This window comes from Argiope bruennichi, chromosome 7 (assembly GCF_947563725.1).
Source record: "Argiope bruennichi chromosome 7, qqArgBrue1.1, whole genome shotgun sequence".
Lineage (NCBI taxonomy): Eukaryota > Metazoa > Arthropoda > Arachnida > Araneae > Araneidae > Argiope > Argiope bruennichi.
The window spans coordinates 82,974,349-83,001,844 of record NC_079157.1 but is presented as its reverse complement, the minus strand read 5'-3'; the positions used below and the strand labels follow the sequence as shown (position 1 = coordinate 83,001,844).

General features: G+C 28.4%; 1 protein-coding gene across 1 annotated transcript in view; it reads right to left on the bottom strand.

The window, feature by feature from the left end:
• LOC129974953 (acetylcholine receptor subunit alpha-like 1) overlaps window positions 1-27,496 on the bottom strand; it is a 71,293-nt gene that overhangs the window by 34,802 nt on the left and 8,995 nt on the right. Inside the window, exons 2-4 of the mRNA XM_056087770.1 lie at window positions 21,205-21,249; window positions 10,711-10,820; window positions 4,108-4,288 (exon numbers count right to left, since the gene is read on the bottom strand). Of these exons, the coding sequence (XP_055943745.1) occupies window positions 4,108-4,288; window positions 10,711-10,820; window positions 21,205-21,249 (336 nt within the window). The remainder of the gene's footprint in view (window positions 1-4,107; window positions 4,289-10,710; window positions 10,821-21,204; window positions 21,250-27,496) is intronic.

The window sequence follows — 27,496 nt, the reverse complement described above, 5'->3', positions numbered from 1 at the left end:
CAAAATCTCGAGTTCGAATATTTGAGGATTACTATACTTTCTCTATACTACGCATACGAGAAAGTGAAACTGACTTTTAATTGTTGAAAAAGAGGTAATCGTTATGAAAGGATGTAAAAAATCATCGTTGTAAAGCAATGGTTTGAAATTTTTTTTCACTCATAGTACAAATACATTTAGATAAAGCCAATGTCCAGAATCTCCTCTTCAAATGAAGATTTTAGTAAAGAATTTATAAAATATTGTAAAATAATGTTACGTAGATCCTTGGAGAATTTTTCGGAGTAGAAGAAAAAATGATTTAAAACTGTTTTGGGTCTACTGATTTAAAGGTAGAAACATGATTCACCATTTATCCAACAGGGAGAAGTCTTTGAAAAAGCTTGTGGTACTAAACTGAATTTCAGATCCTTTCGCTTCTTTTTTTAAAAAAAAATTATATTGTTTCTTGGTAAAAACGTGAATTTTTTAAATCTTATAACTTTTAGCTTTACATTTCTAAATACAAAAATTACTCAAAAGACAAACAAAGATTTATACGTTATAATTTGTTCTTAACAAAATAATACTAATTTCAGCTAATAAAATAATAATTAGTTTAATATATGAAAATTTGTTAGCAAAGATTGTATGCTGATAACCTACAAATGAGACCTCTCGGTAACTGAATTCCAGTAACCTTTAGTGTCATGTTTAATGATTAATTTTAATTTTCCCTCGTGAAAATAACGAATATTATCATATTTTCTTAAATGATTTCACCTCATTCAAATTTATTTGTTGGCCTGAATTTGAAAATTCTCCGAAACTCTAAGATGGCTTCTGGAAGAATAATAAATGAAATTTAAGAACTAAGAAATTACTAGAATGCTTGAATGTAGATTGTTATTACTGACAGCATTGCATCATTCTAAAAAGGCCTGTGCATGAAGAATGTGCAATACTTACTGCAATATGAGAAAGAAAAATAATCTACTGCTGTAGATTTTTAAAAAAAGGACTTACTTTAGTTTGAAAGAAGGCACTTTTGTTCGTATTATGATCACATTTTAGGATTAGTTACAAAACTTTGAAGGTGCAACTACGCTATTTAACTCAGCATTGCAAAATTTATGATATTCTTCTACATTTTAAGTAAAAATAATATAATTTTTGTTAAGAACAAAGCGAATATATTTTACATTCAGACATTAAGTTCTATTTAAGTACATTATTTATCTCAGTTATAAATATCATGAAGAATTTAGTTACTTCACTTTGGGATTCAAATGAACTCAAATTATATATATAACTCTTAAGAAGATTCAAAATCTTACAAGATGCCATGAAAGTAGTAACATTTAGATAATTAACATAATTAATATTTTAAAAGGTCTGTGTTTTGTTAGAAAAGTTTACAAATATTTCACTTTTTTTGTCCAAGTAAGCTCAATTTATCATTTTCTTTCCCTCTTTTCAAAGTTCTAGGTAAGAACAAACCTGATTCTCTAAACCTCCAGTGCAGTTAAAAATTTTTTTCTTCCTTTATTCACTATTAATTAACCTTTCAAACATTTCGTGCTACAGTGAGACAACGAGATATTATTACTTACAGTATGAGATCCCACAGATTAGTCTTGGAAAATGAACAAAATCGTAACAGCTTAAGAATCTGCATAATTCGAATACAGATATCAAACTTTGATCTACACTTTAGGCAACTTTGAAAAATAGCATCAATAAAAACTTATGTGTTATTTGATAACGGAATGGACACCGCAATTGGGCTGGCTGATGGAGATTCTAAGACTAAAGGAATGATAGGTATTGTCCTTCGAACGAAACACATATGTGAACTGGAATCCCTAGAAAGTCTCCCAGAAAGAAACTTTCAAATACAAATGGAGATAAATCCCATTTCTACTTTAAGTGTTACTTAATTGTTTTATAAGTTACATCTGCTAACAGATGCATTTTAGCAACGGAATTATCACGGCAGTTGAATGAGCTTCTTTTAGTTTTTCTCCAATAAAACGCATATGTGAGCCAGAATTCCCAGAAAATCCTCCAAGAAGAAGCTTACTCCCATAAATTGGAGTTAAACCTCACTTCCACTTCATGAGCTCTCTGAATACTTATTAGCTTAAGGTGCAAAATTGTTTCAACCAACAGAATATGTGCTTTGATGCATTGACAGCTATGCTTATTACCTGTGATGCATATATACTTTCTAATCAAATTACCATTTCTTTATGGCAATTAAAGAATAGTGAGCAACATGGGGGCATCTTATTACATAGATGGTCCAAATCATAGGAGTGAATCGTGGAAGAGAGCATAGTAATAACAAAATGCTTCAATAATCCTGTTGTCTATTAAAGTTTTTACTCCAAGAGAAGCTCATCTGTAGACCGAATTCACCGAAATAATCCAAGAAACAACTTACTCCCATGCATTTGAATAAAATCATACTTTAAAGCCAATTGGGACCTAAATCTAATTTTATTTAAGGTGTAAAATATCTGTAATTTAAAAAAGGTGCGAAAAATCCTCTCTTTTCAGAATCTTAGATTTGGCTATATATACTATGTGGCGGATTGTGATGTACGAGGATTAGAACCTGGGATTTTGTGGTTCGCAGTCTAGCAACATGACCAAGATACAAAAGCAATTGCTAGGGTAGTGTAGTTATTAACTGGCTTATAAGCTATTCACCACAGACTCTCCCTCCAGTGAGTCGGAGGTGAGACGAACGTTATGATTTTTTGAGTGGTGATGTATTTAGCTATTGATTCTAATGCGCCTGTACCCATTTGAGTAGTGCCAAGCGTTATGGCTAACGTGTGTGGTTGCTGCGCCAAGTGAGTCTGGCGACTTTGATTGCGGGTAGATGACGCCACAACAGCTGTACGAAGGTTGAAGGTTCATCCTCCGAGATCACCAATTTAGGAGATTGATATGAGTGAGGATAGAACCTGGGACCTTGTGGTTCGCAGTCCAGTAACATAACCAGGATACAAAAGCATATGCTCCTCTCCCTCCTGGTGTATTAAGCTATTCACCACAACTACATCAGTGGGATCGAAATCCCCATTGCAGTCATAGAATCACACTAAGGACATTCGGACATTATAAATCCTCTAGGCACTTTTTTATTACTTTCTCGAATATGAACTGTATATAAAGAAAGTGTTGTAATCTCAAAAAAAAAAAAAAAAAAAAAAAAAATCGAACTCGAATTTCGATGTATCTCAATATTTCAGACTTCCCTGAGTCCGAAAGACACATTTTTTTTACCTGATTGACTGTGAAAGCAATATAAAAAAATTTTGGGATAAATGGATGAAATTTGGTGTATTGTCACTAAATTTGCAAATTCTTATCAAAGATTCCTATTTTGAACGGAATCTCCCTAAAGAAAGTCTGCTTATACGCCTCTCCGAATACAAGTTTACACGATAACTACAAAATTAAGAGATCTGGTAGGGTAAAATATAGTACATAAAGATCTAACTGTCGAATTTGGATGAAATCCGTCAATTATTTGATAGTCTATCAATATGTACTTTCAAAAGACAACAAACGTGGTAACTGAAAAACGCAATGAATATATGACATTTAGTACGTGATTTCGTAGCTACAATTATAGCTCTGTATCCGATTTTGATTTCATTAGGTCAGTCTATCAGAAGAAAAAATTCGAAAATCTATATTTAGTGTTCTTGACGATTAATCGCCAAAGATCGCATACTAATAGACTCTTTCCAAATTTTCGTTCTCCAATAGCATGCAGCTAATAATAAACAAGTAAATTTATTAGTAAGTATATGAGGACGATTTTGGAAAGCCATTTCCACTGGTATATCATTAGCTTTGTAAAATTAGTATATTTTTCGAATGTGATGTTAACCCATATCGCCAGCCAAACATCGCATACTTATAGACTCTTTCAAAATTTTTGTTCTCCAATGGCATGCAGCTAATAATACGCAAGTAAATTTATTGGAAAGTATATGAGGACGATTCTGGAAGGCCATTTTCTATTAGCTTTGTAAAATTAGTGTATTTATTGAATATGGTGTTAACCTAAATTTAAATTTAATCTTATGAGAGAGAGAGTGAACTCACAGTGTATCCGTCGTAAGTCCAAGATCCGAATTTCATGAGACAGGTTTGCTCGTCGAAGGGAAAGTATTCTACGTCGATGCCGCAGGAACTCTTGTAAATAGCGGGTGGCTTCCAGATCACCTTCCCATCGTAGTGCAGAATGGCTTTGGTCATGATAGTCACTTCGTAGTTGCCGTCGGCACTGAAAACAATTGGAGACAATCAGTTCACGCGATTGGACCCGGCTGTATTCTCCGAATTCGAATAAAGGAGATGACGATCTAGAGCAAAGCGAAGGAGTAAAGTTCTTAAAACTACTTAGATTGAAGTAAGGATTGGTAAAGTTTGTGGAAAACGAGGTAAATCTCCTTTTCAAAACAGTTTTTAAATTACAGAATATTGTTAATTATATTTTGTAAATAAGAAAACAATTAGGTTAATATTATGTAAGTTAATACTATTAATTATATATTGATTAAAATAAGAAAAAAAAGGCTCAGAAAATGCTGTTTTAATTGGTTTTATTTAAAATAATCTATGGATACAATTTAGTCTTTTCAAATTTTTTTAAAAATTGGTATTATCCATTTTTAATTTAAGGTATAACAAATTGGCATAGGTAATTTTGATATTACACTTTTAATTTAATGAAATTTATATAAGATAAAAACTTAAATATAATAGGATGATGGGAAGCAAGCTTGAACGCGCTGAAATGTCAGATAATATCGCTGAATAAGAATAGCTTTAACCGCTTAAATGTTTTGCCCGAGTGCCATACGTGCATCGATTTATCGGATTTTAATTGTTGTAAGCAAAAAATAAACCATTCGTAATGATTATAATTCAATATTAAAGTTACTTCGAATACATAGATAAGTCAAGTATTCAATGGATTTCCATTTGAATCAAAATAAGAAAATATTTCCAAAATAGAAGGTGTCATCTTATTAGACAGTAAAGAAATTAAAACAGTTAAGATGTTAATATGAGAGAATTTTTTTCATGTACAAAGGGATGAATTTATTAACAAGAAAGAAATATAATGAGAGAAATTATCTGAAGGGGTATCAAGTTTCAGGAGATATAAAATAAAAACAAAAACCGATGCAATCAATATTAAATGGATAATATAAAAAAATAAGAAATGAAATTCCAGCGGTTTTATATTCATTTTCAGTTTTACTTTGTATTTATCTAAAGAATCGCATATGATTGTGAAATCCGTTTTTGCTTACTCCCAGGTTTTGTTGAGCATATAAAATTAAAGCTAACTTCATATCGCATTGTTACAGCTAATGTGGCTTGTAAATACATTTCAAATTTGACAGAAACGGATTTCGAAATCTATCCTCTGAAAAAAAATTAGGTTAAAAAGAGTAATTGTTATCTAACACTCGGTATTCTTTCTATGCTATCTTCTTATCACATTGGAAATATTTCAACATTTATTCCATGTTAATACTATTTTTTTTTTCATTATTATTCGCTTATTAGCAACAATGAAATTTATATTAGATAAATAAAGCAAACGGAAGGAAGATGAGTTTCCAATCTCATTTTATTTCATAAATCGAAGCAAACTTGGATAATAGTAAAAGCAAAAAAAAAAATCCATTTAGATTTTAGAAATATTGTCTAGAAAATTGAATGAAGTATAAATTATTATTCGAATTTAAGAGTACTTAAATAAATTAAAATATCCTTAAAATTATAATTGTTACACGTGTTATAACTGAATCTCTATAATGCCTTTGGAATTCATCGTGAAGATATGATGTATCACAGAATTTTGTTTAATGCCTAATCAATTTTATTGACATTTATTGTTTCTGTTGACATTTCAGTGTATTTGCTTAGCTTTCATGAAAATTTTAACATAAACATTAAATCCTAAGGTAAATCTTTTTCCAAAAATATAAGTGATCAATTAATCCAATTTTAGCTTCTGATAATTTTATTTTAAATTAATCCTGTTAAATTAAACTCAGTTTTTAGATTTGAAACACGCAAATAATTAAATGTCTTTTTATATTTTAAGTGTATAAATAAATAAAATTTTAGATTAAATATATAAATTTTTAATTTTGAAAATAGTATAAACATGTTTGTAACTGATTCCAAATGAAGTGATTTGATCAATTGAGACATATTTTAAAAACCAAAGCGGAATTCAGCGAATACAAATATAAATTACGATAAATTTTCAAAATCTACATTAAAGCAAATATCATTTTTCAGCAGCAGAAGTATCGCTTAATATTTCTAGAAATGGAATGAATATTTCACTTAAATAATAAACGATAAGATTAGCAAACGAAAATTTCTGATGAGAATTCTCCGCACAAATCTCAGACGATAAAGGAGAATTCGAGTAAAAGAGCGGGAAAATTTTTCTCGAAGGTTTCTCTTTGTGGCGAAACAATTAATTTTCTTTTCCTACAGTGAAATATCGCCGAAGCACGCGAAGAAACCTCTACCGTGCTGCATTAAATGATTCGCTTTATTAAAAATGCGTTTTTAACAAAGACTGTAGCTTGCTCTTGGTTATAAAATGACTTAATTTTTAGAAAATTATTGCTCGACAAATTAAAGGCAAAGTTTTCGTAATATATTAATTGCTAAATGGCCGTTCGGATGTAAAAGCTAATCTCACTTTAATTGAGGAGTCAGTTATTTGAAGTTGAGATTCTTCAATGAAAATTTTTACCTTTCAATATTTTTCAAAACAAGATTATTTGTGGACCTAAATTTTTCAATCGGAGTCACAGTTATATTTTAAAAATTTGTAACCTAAGTCTTTGAAATTAAATAGAGTTGGAAATGCTGAGCTTGCAAATGCAGATAATTTAATTATTTATTTCAATTAACTATTTTTTTTCTTCTAGATTTGCATTTCAGGGCAAAATTATTCTTTTCTAAAATATAAAATGAAAACTCAGCTGAATGATTTGATAATTCATTACAATTTATGCTTAATTAACGACAGAATTCAACATCAGCTAATTTTTTTTATAAGTAAATTAAAACAATTTTTCAATTAGTATTGAGTCAAAAGTTTTTTAAAATCAAAGTTTCAAGCTGAATTAAGTTTTATTAAATAAATATGCTGCAATGAAATGAATTAAATAATTTCTAAATAACTGTTTTTATTTTTTAACTATTTTAATAGCTAAAAATTAGCTGTAATTGTTTATTTAATCTATTTTCTGATATTTTTAAGCATAAAGTCATGTACAGTGTTAGGGATTTTAATCGTAGTCGTTGATACATATGTAGTTTTTATATAGATATTTGATGATAATTTATGCTTATATTTCCAAATTCAAATTGTTTCGTTATTCTTTTGAGTTAATGCTTAAATTTTGCAATGATTTGCGACATCCGACAAATTAGAATTATTTTATTGCAAATAAAGTTATTCTTCTTATGGTTAAATTTAAATTAAATATCTTTTAACACTATTTTCCATAAAATCGCGTTTCATTAAAGAAAAATGCAGCTACATGAATAGAAAGGATTTTTAGTACTTGATTTCTGAAAATGAAAATTTTCAGAAATCTGTAACTTCTGAAAGTAACTCAGTAATCTTTCCATGAGGAAACTAACTACATCATGATTATTAACTGCATGAGACGTTTAATGCTGAATTCAAAGTATAAGGTACATACTCTATGTCCAATAATTAATTGCCGTCCTGTTAGACACATATATACTTACAGCTGGGAAAACGACTCAAAGGGATAAAATAGATTGTTAAAAATTACGAAATCTAAACTTTCTTAATCCTATTCATCATAGATATAAAGTATGTCTTAGAAATAATATTTTTTAAAGTTTCATTCTTCTGCGATAAAACCTGACTGAAATATGAAGATATGAATTAATAATTATTTTAATTCAATCAACAGTCACCTTCAGGAATCGCCGCTATCTGTTGATTGACGCATGTACTTTAAGAGATCAATTAAGAGGATAAAACCTTCTAAATAGTAGGTAATATTCAAGAATTCATATAATCGTCCATTTTAGAGCATTACTATGGAGAAGCTTTGTTCAATGTTAATGTTCAAGTCTAAAAATGAGTAATAAGATGAAGCCAGAATATAAACATTTATAGTTTTTATGTCAAAAGTACGGTTATTGATTTAAACAAATTTATATATTTAAAATAATTACCAAAAACTGAAGAATTATTTCCCCTTGCCACAACCAACTAATTTGATTTCCGAAGCTTATATTTCAGATAAAAATTCATTGTTCTTAGATATCTAAGACTTTAACTTTCGAAAGAAATCTCATTAACATTATTTTATTGTTCATTCTCCATAGAGCTAAACATTAACAGAACCTTCCAGTCACAATCATTGTAAGTGTTTCGCCAATTTTTATTTTATATGAAATCTTATGACTTCGAGATATGATCATCTGCCTCTTATCGCTCTCAATTTTCGAGAAATAATTCAAAATGAAACGTTGACAAGCCTCAAGGGCACTCCTATTTATTCGCTATTTTATAAGTATGTATTGTCGATCAGAATGTTCTTTTTTATTATATAACAGAAAACAATACTTTCTTTTGTTGTGGAAAGATGCAGTTCATCTAAGTGGGCTGGCATTATCAAACTATTACTATTAATTTGGAAACACATAGCTGGGCACTGCAGATAACTAGTAAATAATTATTCTTTAATGTTATTTAGAAGAATTTTTTTTAAATGAAAATACTTGTCCATATTGAGCAAGTTAGAGATTAGCTTTTGGGATACAATTAGATTGGATATTCCACACATTCTTATAATAAAGTGTTGATAAAAAAAGAATGGATTGAAATATTGAATGACGTGGAAAGTGTTACAAATCTAGCGCTCATATTTAGGTCAACAGATCATATACAGCCCATACTGAATATCTTAGCAGTCTAGCCAATCTAATCATAATCAGAGTTAATTATGTAAATAATAATGTTGAATGATAACTTTAAAAAATTCTTTATAAATTATTAATATTAAATTTACTTGCAATATTTAGTTCTTGAAGAATATTTCAGTTTCCTAATCACACATAAATAACAAAAAACTCGATAAAATTCTGGTTTTAATCCTTTTAAGTGCTAAATCATGTTTTGAACGGCTGCTGAATCTTTCTATTTTTAATCTTATCAGTTAAAATTCTTAGACTGTGACTCAAAACAAAAATCACAGTAAATCCATGGATATCTCAAATATTATAGGGATTCTGAGATAGATAAAATTGACAAAGCATTCCACATAAAGAAAGGGACAGCTAATTAAATAACAGTGAAATTTAAACGAAAAAACAAATTTATGTAGGAAATGTTTATGCACATTTCTTTTAATATAAAGACTGTCACAGATAAAATTGTTGTTGTTGTTGTTGTTTATAATGGCACCATGGACAAGCTAGCTGACGAAGTCAGTGATTTTAAGCCAAGGGAGCGTCTCTTGTTTTAGTAACGCCAACTAGGGCCAAGAGTAAGTCTTGGCTACTCACGCATCATATTCGTTTGCACAACCCCTTTTTACAGGGGGGCACATTCACACATCTCCCAGATAGAACAGATGAAGAACAACCATGCCCGAATCGGGACTCGAGCCCAGGACGCCCAGGTGACGGGGAATACGCGCTACCTCTCTACCAGGACACCGGCACAGTTAAAATTAAATTTAGTAAAGTTAATTGTAGTTTTATTTAATTTTTGTAATGACCCTTTACTAGAATAAAAAAAAATTGAAATCGTGTTTGTGATTGATTCGAAATGAATTCAGATATACAAAGCCATATTTGCTTAAGCAGATACCAAAGAATATTGTTAAGATAAGTTAAGAATTAATCTCGAAAATCTATTTCAAAGCAAATATAATATTTCAGTAGCAGAAGTATTACTCAAGATTCCCAGAAATGAACAAATATTTTACTCAGCTCATAACTGAGAAAATTAGGAAACCAATAGTTTTGATTAGAATTATCCATCTCAAGTACAAATGATAAAATGGTAATATGCAATTCCAAAGAAGGAGGGAGAAAAATTGCCAAAAATAAAAGAAATGTATTCTCTCTGTAGCAAAGTAATTAATTTCCTTTTCCTACTGTAAGATATCGTCGAAATAAGGGAAGTAATTTCCAGCACGCTACGATTTGTTAAACGCTTCGCTATTTTAAAAATACTTCTTCATTCTTAATAAACAAAACGTATTTGTTCCTGTATATGAAATGACTAAATTTTTCTAAATATATTGTTCAAGGGATAGAGATTCTACTTTAAATAATAAATTAATTACTAAATAACTATATAGATGTAATAGATCATCTGACAAAGATTGAAGATCCGTTTATAATGGTTAATATTCATTATTATTCTTAATTAAAAAATATCGGAAACTTTATTATGGAAATCTGCATTGTGAAATATTGGAAAGCAATATTGAAGAATAACATTGAAAAATATTGGAGAACATTGAATTATATAACAAAAGTTCTTTATTTTTCACTTTTTTTCAATATCGTAAAATTATATTATACAATATTGTTTTTTTTTTAAATTTTATAATATTATATCTATTGTACTCAATTAATATGCAGAATAGTTGAAAGAATACATACTTGTTATACAGGACAATATCTGGTAGCCAAATCTGCTCAGCAGGCACATGTAGTTTGGATACTCCACCATATTCGTCAGGCTCCCACCGAAGTTTGTAGTCGTTCCATTCCTGTAATGAATACGATCTCCATTAGTAAAGATCTGAAGAATATATTTCTTCAACGCAAAAATTATGGGACCTATTTGATTTATTAGCCCTGTCTGATAAAAATATTGGGTTTTTTTTATTTAATTTAATAAAAAATTAATTAAAAAATAGAAAAATATTTCAAAAACAATATGTTTTAATTCCTTGAATCTGTTTATTGATTGAAGATAAACAAATGTTGCAGCCTTTATCAGGAAATATCTATGAAGAATCTTTCAATTTTGGAGAACAAACAAAGATTTTTTTAAAATTATTTCAAAAAAGGGCTTATTAATTAACTGAAGGACTAAGAATTCCTATTCTTCGTTATTTTCGTGCATAAATTATCTATAATGAAATAAGAAAAAAGAAAATTGTCACACATAAACAAGAAAACGGGGAAAGGATCAAAACAACAGAATATCGATAAAAGTTTAAAGCAAAGGTATCGAAATAAACAAGTTAAAATATCTTTAATTAAAAAGATAAAAATGTCTTTATATTTCAAAAGAAATTTTAAAAAATAGAATAAAAAGTAAAATGAGAAAAACGCATCAATGTTTAAAAAATGAAATAAAGAACTACCAAATCAAATAAACAACAAATATTCCGATCGAAGAAATATCTGAAATGAATAAGAAATATAAATAAAAAATTTCTCAAATGGATCAGATGACAAATTAAATTTGATAATTTTATGAAGCACAACATAAAGGCTGCTTTTTGTTACTTTTTTTAACATATTAGTTTTGACTTTGACATCATATTATGTTGCAATGGTAAAACAAAAATAAATCAAAGATTTGTTTTTATGAATGAACTGCAGCAATAAACAGCATATATTTATTACAAAAACAGAAGCATATTAAAATTAGAGAGGCTAATTAAAAAACAATATAAAAATGGATTTAATGGATAAAAAATGATAAGTGGCTACATTTTTTAAGATAAAGAAGTGCTAACATATTTGCATCTACTAATAATGAAGGCGAATGCGTGTGTATATGTTTTGGTTCTCTAAAGGACAGACCACTTGATCTTAAATTACCAAATTTGGTAGAAATATACTTTGGAGAACAGGAATACACATTCACGAGAAGTTTTTATCTTGGAGATTTTAATGAATCAAAAGTTAAGTTCCTACGGATAGCATTCCCAAATGTTGTTGAAAAAAAAAACATCATCAAATCTCAAAATGACTCTTGTGATTATTCTAATTTTTCTTTACACAAACAACTTCCTTCTAATAAATTTTTAAAATATTTTTATGTAAACTTTTTATTAATATATATTTTTTATTTTTGTAATGTATTCAAAATTATATTTATTGTTTATGATATATTTAACAATGTAGTTTTTTTAATGTAAAAGATGTAAAATTTTAAGAAAATTTACTATAAACTTAATCAGATTTAAATTGGTTATTTTCTTTTCTTTTCTTTTTCATTTTCATTTTTAAAATTATTATAATTATGTAAATACCATAGGACATCTTCTATTTCGGTATGCCTTTCTTCTGTGCGATTTTTCAATGTAATATACAGGGTGTTTATAAAGTCCCGGACCCATTTTGATGTTTAATAACTCATAAAATAATAAAGATAGATTTAAATTAATAACATAAATGGTTAAATAGATTCAAAAAGTTTCATGACCCTTGTCAATGAACTTCCACGTGTGCCCCCTTCGTCGCACGGAGAATATCAAGTCGATAGTCAATTTCACGCCAGGTAGCGACAAGCATGTCGGCATCCACAGAGCCATTTGCGCACTTTATGGCGATTAACAATGCCAGAAACATGAAAGGATGCTTCATCGGAGAACATTATGCTCTTCAGAAAATCAGCAGCATCTTCTATCCTCCTTAGCATATCTGTTGCAAAGGCCATCCTCCTAGGTCTATCGTTCGGTTCCAAAACTTGAACAATTTGAACTTTGTATGCATGCAGTCTTAATTTTTTCTTAATAACCTTGTACACCGTCGAAATTGGCATATCCAATTCTGTTGCCGCTGATCTCACAGATATTCTAGGATTGTGTAAAAATGTCTCTCTGACACGCTCAACATCAAAATCACTTGTGCAAGAACGTCTGGAACGTTTCTTATCTTCGATACTTCCAATTTCTAGAAAATTCTTTTTCCACCGCAAGATGCTGTTTTTGGATGGAGGATCTTTTTGGTAAATTCTTCTGAAATTTCTCTGTGCTTGCACTATCGATTTCATTTCTATGAACCACCATAAAATCTGTGCTTTCTCTTGTGGTGTATGCATTCTCCTTAATATCCGCTCGAATAAAACATCACATACAAAAGTACTACATAGAACAAACACATCAAAAGTAAACATAACATTGCAATAGTTGACAAAAACAAAAGAGAGAAAAATGCAATTAATAAGCAGACAATATTTAGAAAAGTACAGATATTTAGACTGGAAAATGAAATTATCTGAAATTAATCACACGCGCAGACGATATTTACAAAAGTAAAAATATTCAAACCTGAAAAGGAAAATATATGAGTTATTCCATCAATAAATGTCATAAGTGTGTTTATATTTTTATTATTTTATGAGTTATTAAACATGAAAATGGGTCCGGGACTTTATAAACACCCTGTATAATTCTTCAGACAGTGATGTGTGCTATTCTTTCAGTGACTGCAACTGAAATTTATTGTTGCAATAGCTGTTAATAAATTAGAATCTCTCTGACATAATCCCTCAATAGTCAGTTTTATTGGAAGTGGAGCTGATACAGTTCTGGATATTAAGTCGAATTCACTATCTGAAAAATTAATTTACAGGTTTAAGTCGCTTATTGCTTTTTGAATTTTATTTCTCAGTTTCAAAAATCGTTCCATCATTAGGAGTAAACTGTTTCAACATGTCTTAGAATCTAATATTAATAAATATTCTGTTTTATTTTCAGTTAGTATATATTTTTGTAATATGGCATTTTTTGTAGGAGAACGTTTAAATACCTTAACACTTTTTCGAATTTTATAAATTATAGGAAGCAATTCTTGATGGGTTAATATTTCATCCTCATTAGCAATATCGTCTTCAACAGTTATATTGTCAGTATCTTCATTGTCCATATCACTCTCACTCTCTTCAAAGTTGGAATCCGAAGTTTCTATCTCCACAGTATTTGGATTCTTCTGTTCTTTATTTTTTTGGTATAATACATCTATTACTTCTGATTGAATTCCATGAGCATTGCACAATTGCTAATTTGCACCAATGAATTTTCCAACTTTTTTCATAACTGTTGCTCCATCAGTCGTTATGGATACAGAGATAATCCATGTTTCGCTAATTTAGATTTAGCACTTCCACACACTTTTCGGCTGGCATACTTCCTGAGACATGTGTAAGTTCTATATTCCAAATTTTTTTTCTGAATAAATATTTATATTTAAATCATATCTATTTCTTAAACTTGTTCATTCATAAAATGTAAGACTAAATTTTTTATCATTTACTTTTAATGCGTTTTGATTGTACGATGCAACTTTGTATTCACAGTCTAATTAATTTAGCCCGTTAGGGTGACATAATAACAAAAACGTATACTATTTTGCTATGTTGGCGATCCCTGAACACATAGTGGACACAATTTAAAAAATTTCTAGTAAATATCGAAAAAAAAATGGTATTTAAACTTGTAAATACCGGTATAACAAAGTGTACAAACGTTTCAAAATACCGGTATTCGGTATCCCGGTATACCGGTACTGCAATCCCTAGTTCCAGCTGATGGAACACCTGATTTTATCCAACGAATATGCATATGCTTTGTGTATGAAAAATTTTTAATTAGATAGAATAAGTGGATTAAGATACAGCCAACAAAATAACATTGTAATTATTTTTCTAACAATTATTTTTTTTACTAGAGAAAAATTAATAAAATTCTTTGAAAAAAAAACAGGCTTTTACATGGCGTGTTATATTGAAAAATTACGGGACTGCTTGATTTAAATTGTCATCTATTATTTGAAAAGAAGGTTAAAAGTAATTCTTAAGCATATTTTTTAATTTATGCTTGAATTAAACGATTTTAGAAGCGAGCGAAGTTAAATGTTCCATGTAGTAGAACACTGCGCCGCAATTGGTAAAAAGTTGTTTAGTTGAGGACCAGTTTCGAATAGTTTCCATGGCGCTAAAGTCCTAGTAAAAAAAAGCAAAGTTTCAAAGTGTTTCTCAACAGAGGAAATATGCCAAAATTAAAAGACGAAGGATTGGGGCAATAAAATTGGTCTTCAAAATTTTGTCAACTCGTTGTTATTGTTGCAATACCCAGAGAATCTAGCTGTGAAATATAATCACTGTGAATCCTAAATCCTCCAAACGTCGATGGCTAAAATCATCATCATCATCAACAACAACAAAATAAAAATCTTAACTATTAAAGATGGGATATATACATTCCAATAAACTTTGAAAAGTAATTTTTTAAGTGTTTTGAGGTTAGGGGATATTCGAACCAAAATATTCTAACCTCTAGCTTAAAAATTACATAGAAAAATATTTCGAACAAATTTGTCTTATTCAAGATACATTCTCTTCACTTGTGTTGAAAATGAAGAAGAAAGGATTTTAAATAATTCGTAGTTAAAAGATAATAAACGTGTGGCATTGTATTCGTCCATTTATTATGCAGTAGAAACATTTTCAGTGTACTTTAATGTTACTTTCCTAAGTAAAAAGTTTCTCCACATGTTTCAGAATCATTTAAAAATTCATGTCCATATAATTCATAATCTGATTTCCAAATTTTACTTTAAATGCATACCGAATAAAAGTCAAAATCTTTTAGCCTTAAAAGAATTCTTCTGAAAACTTTTCTGTTTTTATTAGATTTTAAAAAAACGTATTTAATCCTCTCTTATCTTTTCCATTAAGAGAGAGAAGTTTTTCAATAAGTTAAGCGTAATTCCTTTTAGAAGTAAAAGATGAATATTTTTATAAATCCTAAGATAGTGCCCATTTAAACAGAATAAAAAAAAAGAACTATGAAATCAACACTTAGACGATCATTTTTACGTAGCACTGTAACGTTAAGTAAACTGAATAAGAAATATATAGCATGGGATTAAAACAAAAAAAAGAGGTTGGAACTTTCACATATTACTTCGCCGAATGGAAACTTGCTTTCAAGTTTCATAATCCTTTCAAGGCCTTTTTGAAAAATTCCCTTCCTGTTATTAAGAGAATAAATCACCTGCACATTCCTGGATCTGGTGTCCAACATTAATGGGCACTTAGGCTGGCAGGAAACTACAAAAGCATAATTGATAGGATTCACTGTCTTAAAGAGCCTCCGTTGGCGTTCTTGATTCATGCTTTCAACTAAGTAACAAGACTAAAGAAAAAAAAAGACCTTCACTTTACTTTATAAGCCGAGAAAATTTCTTTTGCAAAAAGTAAGTTTCTTGATGTATTTAGTTGAGACTGGACGGAACATCATTAAAAGATAAGTTGCAAAGTTTTATAATAAAGAAGGCAGTAGAATATGAATTTACGTTGGATCACACAAAGTTTATTTTGGAAAATTTTGCAATTGATTTTACATTTGTTTTTAAAATTTTGCAATCAGTAAATTGCTTGAAGGAGTTCAAATCTGTGTGCAGTAGAGGCAAAATCAACTCCAAAACGCTTAGAAAGATTCTAGTTTCTTTATCTGCGGATTTAATATTCTTTGCTTCTTTCAAGCGTTACAGATGACAATTATAAACCGAATAAGGATGACAATTTTTATATGAACTTAAATTATACACCAATTTCCTAGTATATCGGAAACTGAGAATTTACAGATTTTTGAAATGTTTTTTATAAAAATTAGAGACTTAATTTACAACTTTTTTCCCTCGATTCATTTACTTCAGTCTTGATGTGTTTTGACCCATTAGACCAATCTTACTGCGGGAGGGGTGGTTAGATTTGATTTGGCGATGAGAAACTTCCAGTGTAATGGTTAGTTCTCGGTACCCTATATTGGTGTGGGATTGGCTACTACTGTCAATGACAGGATGTGCTTCCTACCGGAAGGATTGTACCTTGGCCGTAATGGCAGTTGGTGGGTAGAGTAGCTGGATAGGGCAGAGTAGCCATTTTTGGTTAACTTAGTAGATCATTAATGGACTATGGAAGGTATTTGCTCTTATCATGGCCCAGTATTTAATTTTAACCAATCTAAATCATTCGTACTATAAATAATTCTAAGTGAAAAATTGTTTTAATAAGTTTAATAAATGTTTATTGACTGAAAGAATTATACTTTATGTTGTTTACATCAATAAACGTATTTCTCAAAACACTACGAATTCTAACTTTCTTTTACCTATCCTACTAGCTATACAGGTCATATTAGCTGTATTTCGGGGGAGGGGGATATTATTGGTGCACTAAAACATGAAAATATGAAGAGTTTCCTGATTAAAATCGATCAAATCAGGTTTACTTAATCTAAATGGGTATTGCGCAGAAATTTATTTTAATAAACAATTTGAAAAAGTGCCTAATGCCTAATTTCTCTTTGTAAATATTTTCTTTATCTCTCAAAGCTATGAATTTAGTTGTAAAATTAAAATAGTATTTTTTAAAGTTACATAATTCGATTAATTTAAATTTAGCAAGAGAATTTTAGTTTAGTCGAAAATTAGACTTCGTAACTTTTTTAGATTTTCATTTGGAATTGTAAGTCATTCTCTAATAATTTAAAAATTAGCAATAAGGCCACGATAAGAGTGAATACCCTGCATTAAATAATGTTTCGGTTAATGTTACGTCCCCGGTTAAGACGAATGCGTTGATACGATTTTCAGTGAAAATTAATGAATACCAAACTTGCCCAGGACCAATGTAATACGTTTTTCGTGACATATTAAAGGATTTTTGAATACATATCCAGGAGCAGGTACTTTCATGAAAATTTTCTTAGTGTAGATTGAACATTGCAACACCATATTCAGCAATGATTTTATATTATAAAAACAATACAAGTTACGAAAATAATATTTTCTGTATTTTTTTACTTTTACAAACTTTTGTTTAATAAATTTTTTAAAAGCGTTTAATGTTAAATTTAAAAAAAAAAAATGTTTTTTTCTTTTAAGTTAAAGGAGCTCTTGTTGGTTGCTGGTTATTAAAACTTGCCCTAATCCATTACTAGTTATCAAATACATCCATGATGGTTCTTTGCAATTACATTTAGTTGTATTGCGCTGTTATTTGTTAGTCACAGCGTTTTCGTTTCTGTAGGTAATGTTCATTTAGGCAATCCTCTTTCGTTCACAAGTTAATTCCTACCAATCTTCAGAATTTCATAGAAAAGTGTTTGATTTAGATGACATTTTTTTAGAATTTTGAGCACTACGAGAACAACTAAAAAAAAACTAGTATTTCAAAACCGACCACGTTTTGATTCCCACAATTATATTTTATTCAAAATCAGTCAATGCCTCATTTCCTCATAAACAGGCATTTTGAAATGGTTTTTAAAGTTTATCCCTAGAGGAAAATTTTAGAATCATGAATCCAAAATGCAATGTCATGTTGCGGATTCATTCGAAATGTGAGTGAATGATATTTATTATATAATATAATTTACATTTAATTTGCATAATATTTCCCTTTAATATATGTGGTAATGCGTACATATGTATATGAATTTTATACAGTGTATAAAGATATACAAGTATTAAAAATATCTTTATCAATATTTATATATATTTTTGAGTATTTTGATTTCTTATCAAAAAATTATAAAGTGCGCTCGGCTTTTAAGCTCTTCAAAAATGTCTCACATAGCCAGAGAAGTAACATGTATCTATAGTAAACTCATCATGCTGAATTTATTGAGACAAGTTACAGACCACCAGGGGTGAAACAAGAAAGCTAAAAAACTAATTCAAATCGGTCGAAATGTCCAATCAGAAAAATGTACGTAATGCCATAATAAAAATGCAGGAAAAAGTTTCATGGAGTTATCTGTATAATTGTCCGAAATATTTGCGAAAAAAATTATGGACCCTCCATGACTTGAAAAAAGGTTCGTCCAAAATTGAAAAATGTATTCTCCGGTATAATCATATAGTTTTCCAGAGCTAAGCAGCGCCAAGGGAAATTTAAGCAACGAAGAAAGTGAACAAAAATTATTTTTTAAAAAAAATCTGAAAAAGCGCACTTGGGTGGAGAAATACCGCAAAATATATTTTTCAATTTTTAGAGAAACCTTTTTTCAAGCTCAAGTAAAGTTCATAGTTAAATTCGCAAATATCTCAATTAATTTTTTAAGATTCCATGAATTTTTTCATGTGTTTTCATTATGATATATCGTGCATTTTTCTGATTGGAGTTTTGTCCGTTCTTTTTTGATTTTTGAGTTATCTTTTGAAACTTCATTATTTCGCCACTAAGGTCCTTGCAATTTATCTCAATAAATTCTTAGTTGCAAAGTCATTTTATTATAGGTACATCTTACTTCCCTGTCTGTACTAGAAGCCTTTTGGAATTTAAAAGGCTTAAAAGAATTTTACCAACTACTATGCATTTATAACATTCGAGTATATATTTAAGAAAATATATATGTATAAATTTAAGGTATACATATATTTATTCGATTATTACTTAATAAAATTAGCTTTTCCTTTTAAAGGTTTCATTCTTCGTTAATATGGATCTTACAAATTTTGAACTGAACTACATGTTGAATCATATGCCATGTCAAAAATATTCTGTTATTGTTTCACAAAGACTGGAGAGACAAACATATACATGCTCCCAAAATATTATTTGTAATTTTAAATAGACTCAGTTCATAGAAATTTAACTTACACGATAGTGTAAATAAATAAATTTATAATTAAAACTTATAAATAAATAAATTTATTTACAAGGCAGAATTTTGTGGTCGAGATATTTGTTAAAGATTATAATATACTTTCTTCGTTTGCATTTAATATACAGAAAAGTTTTAAAAAAATCAGTTTAATAAATTACAAATGATTAGCTGGCCCTTGAAATTAAGTCTTGTCCCTTTGCAGACCAAAAAATAATACAATATATATTTATACAATGAGAGTGCAAAGATTAAATGTAATGTTTAAGAAGCTCAAACATAGTTATATTCTTTTTATATATAATTCCGAAAAGTTTTGACAGTTTTTACTATAGGATTTTTATAATTATCCGAGTGACATTATCCAACAAGAATACATTTTGCAGAATAACGAATCAGACTGGACATAAGAGTACAAAAGCAATGAGGTATTAGATTCATGCATTCAATTATAGAATTTTTGGTACTTAGATTTGTGGTTAGTTCATTTAGAAATAATTTCAAAGTCAAAAAGAGAAATTACTTGAATATCTTAAGATTTTTAGATGTTCTTTGAATTGTTGCATGAAATGAGGTATTTACAATTTCTTTGCATAGAAATTGTCATCTGAGCAAAAAGTAAAATAAATTCATCTTGACGAGTGAGCGAATGATTTTTGAAATATTAATCTAACAAAAGTTTTTTTTTATTTGCATATTAGTTACCTTTGGCACTGGTACATCAGAAATATAGATTATATTTAATTTCAGTTAAATCATTTAAATATAACTTCATGATTTTTATTTTCTCAAATTCTCAGATATTAAAGCTGTGTTATTTGAATTGTTTTTCAAATATTCTGTATTTTATGTACATAAACCTTTCCAATGAAAACTAGTCCCATGACGTCATAGTGCTACTAAAAAAGTAAATGTGTGGTACATACATCTTCTAAATTTTGCTTCTCTTTAACCTCACATTTCTGCTCATCTTGTTTATGCAGGTTTAAACAAAATCCCCTTCTTTAGCTTTTGACAATGGAAGAAAGTCAAGCGACTAGATATTTTATAAAAAAATGAAAAGGACTTGGATTTCAGGTAAACTAATGTAATGTTTTGTTCAAAATTAGATAATTTTTTTTATATAAAATTTGCTAAAATTTAGGAAAATTTTTGTACAATTATTAAATTAATATACATCAAAACACATTTAAAAAAAAAAAATTTAAAAGATGTAAAATTAATTTTTGGGCTGTTAGTGGGGGAAAATGGCCAAAATTCCTTTAATTTTTAATTAATTAGAATTTTAATTAAAATTTTTAAAAATCACTCAGAGGTGCACATTTTCATATTCCAAGTTGCCGAAACTCGTAGTTGTAGTTCAAATATTCTGGTCTGTAGAGCGCTAACACACACACATTCATCTTTATTATCGGTAGAATCGTGTGTTTAACGACAGTCTTCTAATAGTCAATAAAACATAAACAAAAAAAAAAAAAAAAAAAAAAAGGAGGAAAATAAAGCTTTGAAAGAAACTTACTTGTTCAACCCAGACATTGGTCGTCATTATCTGATTCTTGATGTTCTAAAAAAAGAAGAGAAAACCAACTATGAAGTCATTGGACAGATAATAAAAACTTTCAAGACAAGAAATCATTAACAAAAAGATTAATTATTGAAACAGGTTTTTTATACAACCAAAAATAGATAAAGTGCATTAAAAGAACACATTTATAAAAGTACATAAAGTATTTCTCTACATTTTACTTTTTAATGTGTAGGTAAGTTCTTTCTGACATTTTAATTTTTTTTAATATATAATTATAGAAAAATTATGTTGAATATTGAAATATATAAAATTTAAATAATCAAACTTAAAAGTTTAATTCCATTTCTGAGATAGCCATTTTTTCACTGAAATTCACTTTATTTTCATTTTGTTCTTAATTCTATATATTTTAAGCTTGGGGATAAAAAAATAAATAACTGTATCAGAAATAAACTACATTTGAAGTAATATAACTACATCAGACGCAATTAAATAAGCACTGCTATTCAAGGGGAAACGAAACACCATTTCTTATTACGAGTTATCTTTTCAGATTGCGCTTAATTATGCATAACTGTGTTCAGCTGTGTATACAAAATTTAATGAACAATTTATTCAACAGAAACAAAAAAAGCATATAATGAAATAATTATTTTCTAAAAATAGGGCATTGCAACTGTTTTTATTTTTTTTTTAATTTGAGAATCAGACAACACTACTTAAAATTAATATTTTTGGTAAGAGTCAAAATTGCTTAGCTATGCATCCGAATGCAAAAACAACTTTTAGTATACATTACATTAAGAAAAAGCTGCTTCTGAAGGTTTGTGCCAAAATATATTTAATGCTTTTGTTTTGTGTGTTTGATTTTTTTAATACATTTGAGCTATGAACATGCACACATCAAGTGCCAAATTCTTTGCCCATCTTCCTTTAAAAGTATTTTTCCAACCATAGAATAAAGTTGAACAGAAAACGACTTTTATGAATTCTAGAAACGGATTTCTCTGTATTCTAAATAAATAGTATATCATACTTGCTCAGAATTCGGCTAAATCTAGCTTCATTTGTTAACTAGATAAGCATCTAAGTAATCAAAATAATAAGTTTTAAAAGTATGCTTTTAATAGTGCATTAAAAAGTAGAAATTAATTTTGACTGGCAAACTTTCTATAAAATACTTGGTACGAGGTTTATGAAGAAAAAATTATTTAAAATATTCTACAAGGCAGACACAAAATTAACAAATTTGGTATATTAGGATGTCGTAGGTCTTAAGTATTCAGAAAAAGATTTTTCAAAACTTTAATAGTATTTAAAAATTAAATAAAATTTTTAATATTTTCCTCAGCAACTTAGAAGCATATCATTGCACAAAAACTATTTCAGCATCTTTTTAAGATTCAGAAATAAACCATTTTGTGATATTAATTTTATTTCCTTACAAATTTTTAAATCTAATTTCAATACATTTTTAAAAATATTCTAAATGCATATCATAACTAAGTATATATCATATCATTCATTATTTTACTCGTTAGATTTATATTCATCCTCGTTGCAATGATTGAATTATATTCCTATGTGATAGTGTTATCGTTTCAACATAACTTAAAGTGTAACAGAACGCTAGAAAACAGCCTCCATTGTCTGCAGCGCCCCTATCGGACAAATCCAACAAACTTGTTAAGAATTACTTAAACACTCAGTTCTAGTTTCGGCACGTACGAATGAACATGAGTTTCCCCCTTCGCTCGGAGTAATTTTTTTTTTCATTTTAAATAATTTTACTTTGTAATTATTTCATATAATGTTTGTATTTTAAATAAATATGGCTTCTTTTGAATTTGGATTTTTTTCTGTTAATTCGATTTTAAACTAACCGTTTGCACATCGCTACAAGAGTAAATAACAAAGCTTTGAAATTCAGAATGAGTCAAAAGGAGCAAAGTCTTGCTGATTAAAAAATATAATTGTCTCTGTATTACTCATTTAAAATTGAAAATATAGCGATATATTTAAACTTGTTTCTTTTCTTTTTCTTTCTAAAATGTCTTTTAATTAGGCTAAGCATTAAAATTTATTTATTAATTCGAAACTAAAGCATATCAATTTCCAGCAAAGATCATTTTATTTTATATTATCACTCATTGCAAAGTCAAAGTATCAGCAATATATTATTTAATTTGCGAAAGAATAAAAGTCATTAATGACTTCAAAATAATATTTTTGAACGAAAATTAAAAAATAAATGCAGAATAATTATCTCCAGACTAAACAAAACCAAAAGATAAAATTATGATAATAAATTCCTCCCTACTTCATACGACGATCTTCCAAAACAGTCGATAACGATAACGATTTTTTTCCACCAAAAAATAATCGTTTAAATGAGTTTTGTGTTAAAAGTTTGCATCTTGTTTTTCACTGCTTTGTGCTTATTAATCTCAATACTGCTAGCGAGAAAAATAAAAACATAAAGCAGTGTTCTAAGATACCGAAGCCTCTCATGCATTATTGAAGAGTGATACATTTTTAAATCACCACATTTGCATTTTCTGCTTTGGTGTACAGTTAAACGGCATGTTTTTTTACTTAAATGATTACACATAAATTCCTCAAAAGTATTTGAGGGAAATTATTAAGTATGCTAATGAGATTTTGTCGGAGTCTGGTATAAAAAATAAAATTTCCAGTCAAGTGTAAATATCCATAATGGCATTTTTCATTAAAATTGTATTCTTTAAAGACTGAGGATCAATTTGAAGAATAGCACCAGGATTACTTGCATATTATTTCTTGAATATGTCATTGACATAAACACCGAGATTTGTTTTTAATGCAATATGCTAATCAGTAACGACGATGCATATTGATTTAATATTTATCAAATTTGGTAATCTCTAATAAAATCATAATACTAAGGCAGATAAATCGACAAATTATTTAGTAAAATGTTTTTTAAAGGATTTCTTAATAAGATAGAATTAGCGAATGTGAATCCAAATTTTTATTTCTTTATTTTGTTATTCTTAATTGCTTATTATTTAAATCGAGATGAGTTTTGAATTTATAAATCATTTATAGTTAATTCTAAAGTGTATAAATGTGTGCATAAATTTTTGGAAGGAAAAAAAAAGAAATGTTAAGGTATATATATATATAAGGAACCAATCTATAGTAAGAAATAGTTTGAAAACGAAACAAAACAGTTTCGAAATCGCAACTAAAAATTTTTACCTATTTAAACTAAAACCAAAAAAAGAACTTCATAGAATTTAGAGAGTGCAACTGCGGCTACTTCTAAAACACAGATGAATTGATACAAAAGTATTAAAATCAAGTTAATAGGAAAATAAAAAATAAAAACAAATAAAAAAACCAAAATCATTATTACACTAATGTCTGCATTTCTTCACAGAAAAAATCCCTTTCTTTGAATCCCTACCTGAGGGTGACCTTTGAAAAAGTCTTCAGGCCGGATTCTTTTATATATATTTTTTTTGGTTTAATTTTTATTTGGTTTTTTATTTTTTTATTTTCCTATTAACTTGAGTTTAAGACTTTTGTATATATATAATGAGCTATATTTCATTCTATAACATTAATATGCCATCAAAACTTAAGTGTTGTACTTTAAAATGTATGCAGCCATAGCGTAACTTTACAATTATAGTATTTTGAAATGAGTTTATGTATCTTAATATATAAACCGAGAAAATAAATTCATTGACTAACTATTATTAACTAACTCGGGTAAATTTCTTCGTTTGATCAATAAACAGAAGTTATTACAATAAAGATAAATCACAGTGTGAAATTACGTATACCTTCTATAAATTTCTTTTTTTAATTAAAATGTAATTTTTTTTTGTTTTGTTTAACTGAGACGCAATAGGAAAAATTGCTGATAAAAAATGAACAACTGGTATATTAACTTCTAACAGCATACTGTTAGAAGTTAATATTTCTTCCCTTATTAAAAGATGTTTTTCTTTTGTTTTGTACAGTGTTCTTCATCGAAAAGAAAAACATTTTAATTACAATGCTCAGGATAAAAATAAACAAAACTCGAATAAAGAATTTAAAGGTTTTAAAATGTGTATTATAAATATCAAAGTCTTAAAATAGTTTGCTAAAATTTTTAGAAAATGTATATAATGCGAAATTATTAAAGTAATAAAACCTAACAAAGTGTTTTCAAGAATGCTCCAGTGTCAATTTATGTTTGGTACAGGAAAAAAAATTATCATGAAGTATAGCTAATCATAACGATCAATCAATCAAAGATAGATAAGGATTTTCTTCTATCATTTTAGATGAATAAAATATCGAGAAAAATCAAGGAAATGCATAGCACAATGAATAAAGCCGTATAGGCATATAACTCAAATAATAATGAATAGGCATGTAACTCATAATAATTTGAGTTTTATGCCTATTAAAATTAAAATATTTTGCCTAGGAAATCATTAGGTGAAAGTTACGCATAATATTTTATTGAAAATTTGGCAAGCTAACTGGTCGCCAAAGACGCCAAATTTGGCAATGAAATGGAAAAAAGAGAAATGAGAAATATTAAGAAATTCTAGTAAGAGTATTAAGAAATTGTATTGTTTTTTAACTGCTTTCATGTACCTACACAGGTCTCCAGGTCAGGTTTTGTGATTACATTAAAATTACTGTGCAAGTTCCACCACTGAATGAGTTCCAAAGTAATATGCCAACTCTTTTATGAGTATAGCGAGAGACACTTTCTCAAATCGTTGGGCTACTGTAGGGATATGTGCTTTTTAATGAAAAGATATCACTTAGAGCTTTCGCGTTTATTTGAGAAAAAAAATGAAATGCTTCCTTTTTATATGAAGTATTATTAATTTTACATAGCTGTATCAATAAAACGTGCCAATTGGCAACTTTTCTGTTACAATAAATTGGAATTCCGTAAAATAATACGATTTTTAATAACGTAGAAGTGAAGCAAGACATTAATATGGAGTTCAATATATTAGTTAATGGATCGGATTTTCAATCTAAAATGATATCGAAGATTTAAAAAAAAATGTGAGCTATTAAATTGTTGATGAATCACTATAGTAATCTGCAGAAATTCAAAAACAGAAAATGTTTTAGAAATCCTGTATTTTTGCATTAAACTGAATATAATCAGAAATATTTTTCAAAATTTAAAGAAATGCAATGTTTAGAACATATAATTTTATTGAAAAGCTATCTGAACATTTAAATATTCAATTAAGACCATAATATGCTGATTACATGACTTGGTTTTATGGTATTTAAGGAGAAAAAGAAAGATATTTTAAAACTAAAAAAAATTACTCGAGTCGATGTTATGGAATAGCAATTGTCTAAAAGATGAATCATTTTCTGGAATTTCTTAAGCATGATGGCAACAAAAATATTTATACTTAAGTGTATAAATTCTTCTGGAGCTGGAAAACTTCAATTCATTACAATTGCGTGAGCATATGTATACATTTTTAAAATGAGATTTCAACTGAAAACTGTTCAGATCGTTAAATATTGATTATATAAATGAGAAAAAAAAAAAGAAAAAAATGAAAAAATAACTACAAATCAACTTTTAATGAAAAACTTGGATGTTATTTTTTATGAGTCGAAAACTATTCCATAGAAGTGATGGGATAGTAACTGGCTAAAAGAAGGAGATTTTAAGAATTTATTAAATATGACAAAAGCTGATTATTTATAAGTACTTAAATTCTTCTAAAGAATGAAAACTAATATTCATTCAAGTTGCTTAGACATATATATGTATTTTTAAAATAAAATTTCAGTTGAACGATCAAAACTTTTTTTTCTGAGAATCACTTATAACTTTGAGCACGACAATAATCAAAGTGATACAGTCACTAAAAAAATCACTCATGGTATTTTTGAAACATATTACGTGTTCAGAAAATTTCAGAATCATCAATATACACAAGAGAAATAAAATAAAACTTTAGGAAGACGATTACTTACCATAAAAACATTCAAATGAAATGAACGCTATTCTTGTAAAACCACGAACACAAATATGTTCCTATTATTTTCTCTATGGCAGCAAAACCCAACAAATCCCATGGCAGGAATTCTTTCACGATTACCAAAAAAAAAAAGTGGATAAACACCACTACTATTTGAAAGAGATATAAAACAAAAATATCTTTTCCCAAAATGGCAAATGAAAACTTCCATCTCTTTTATTAAAGGCAGTTCTTGCGATTCTTCTTACGACCAACTAGGAAAAGAGTTCTAA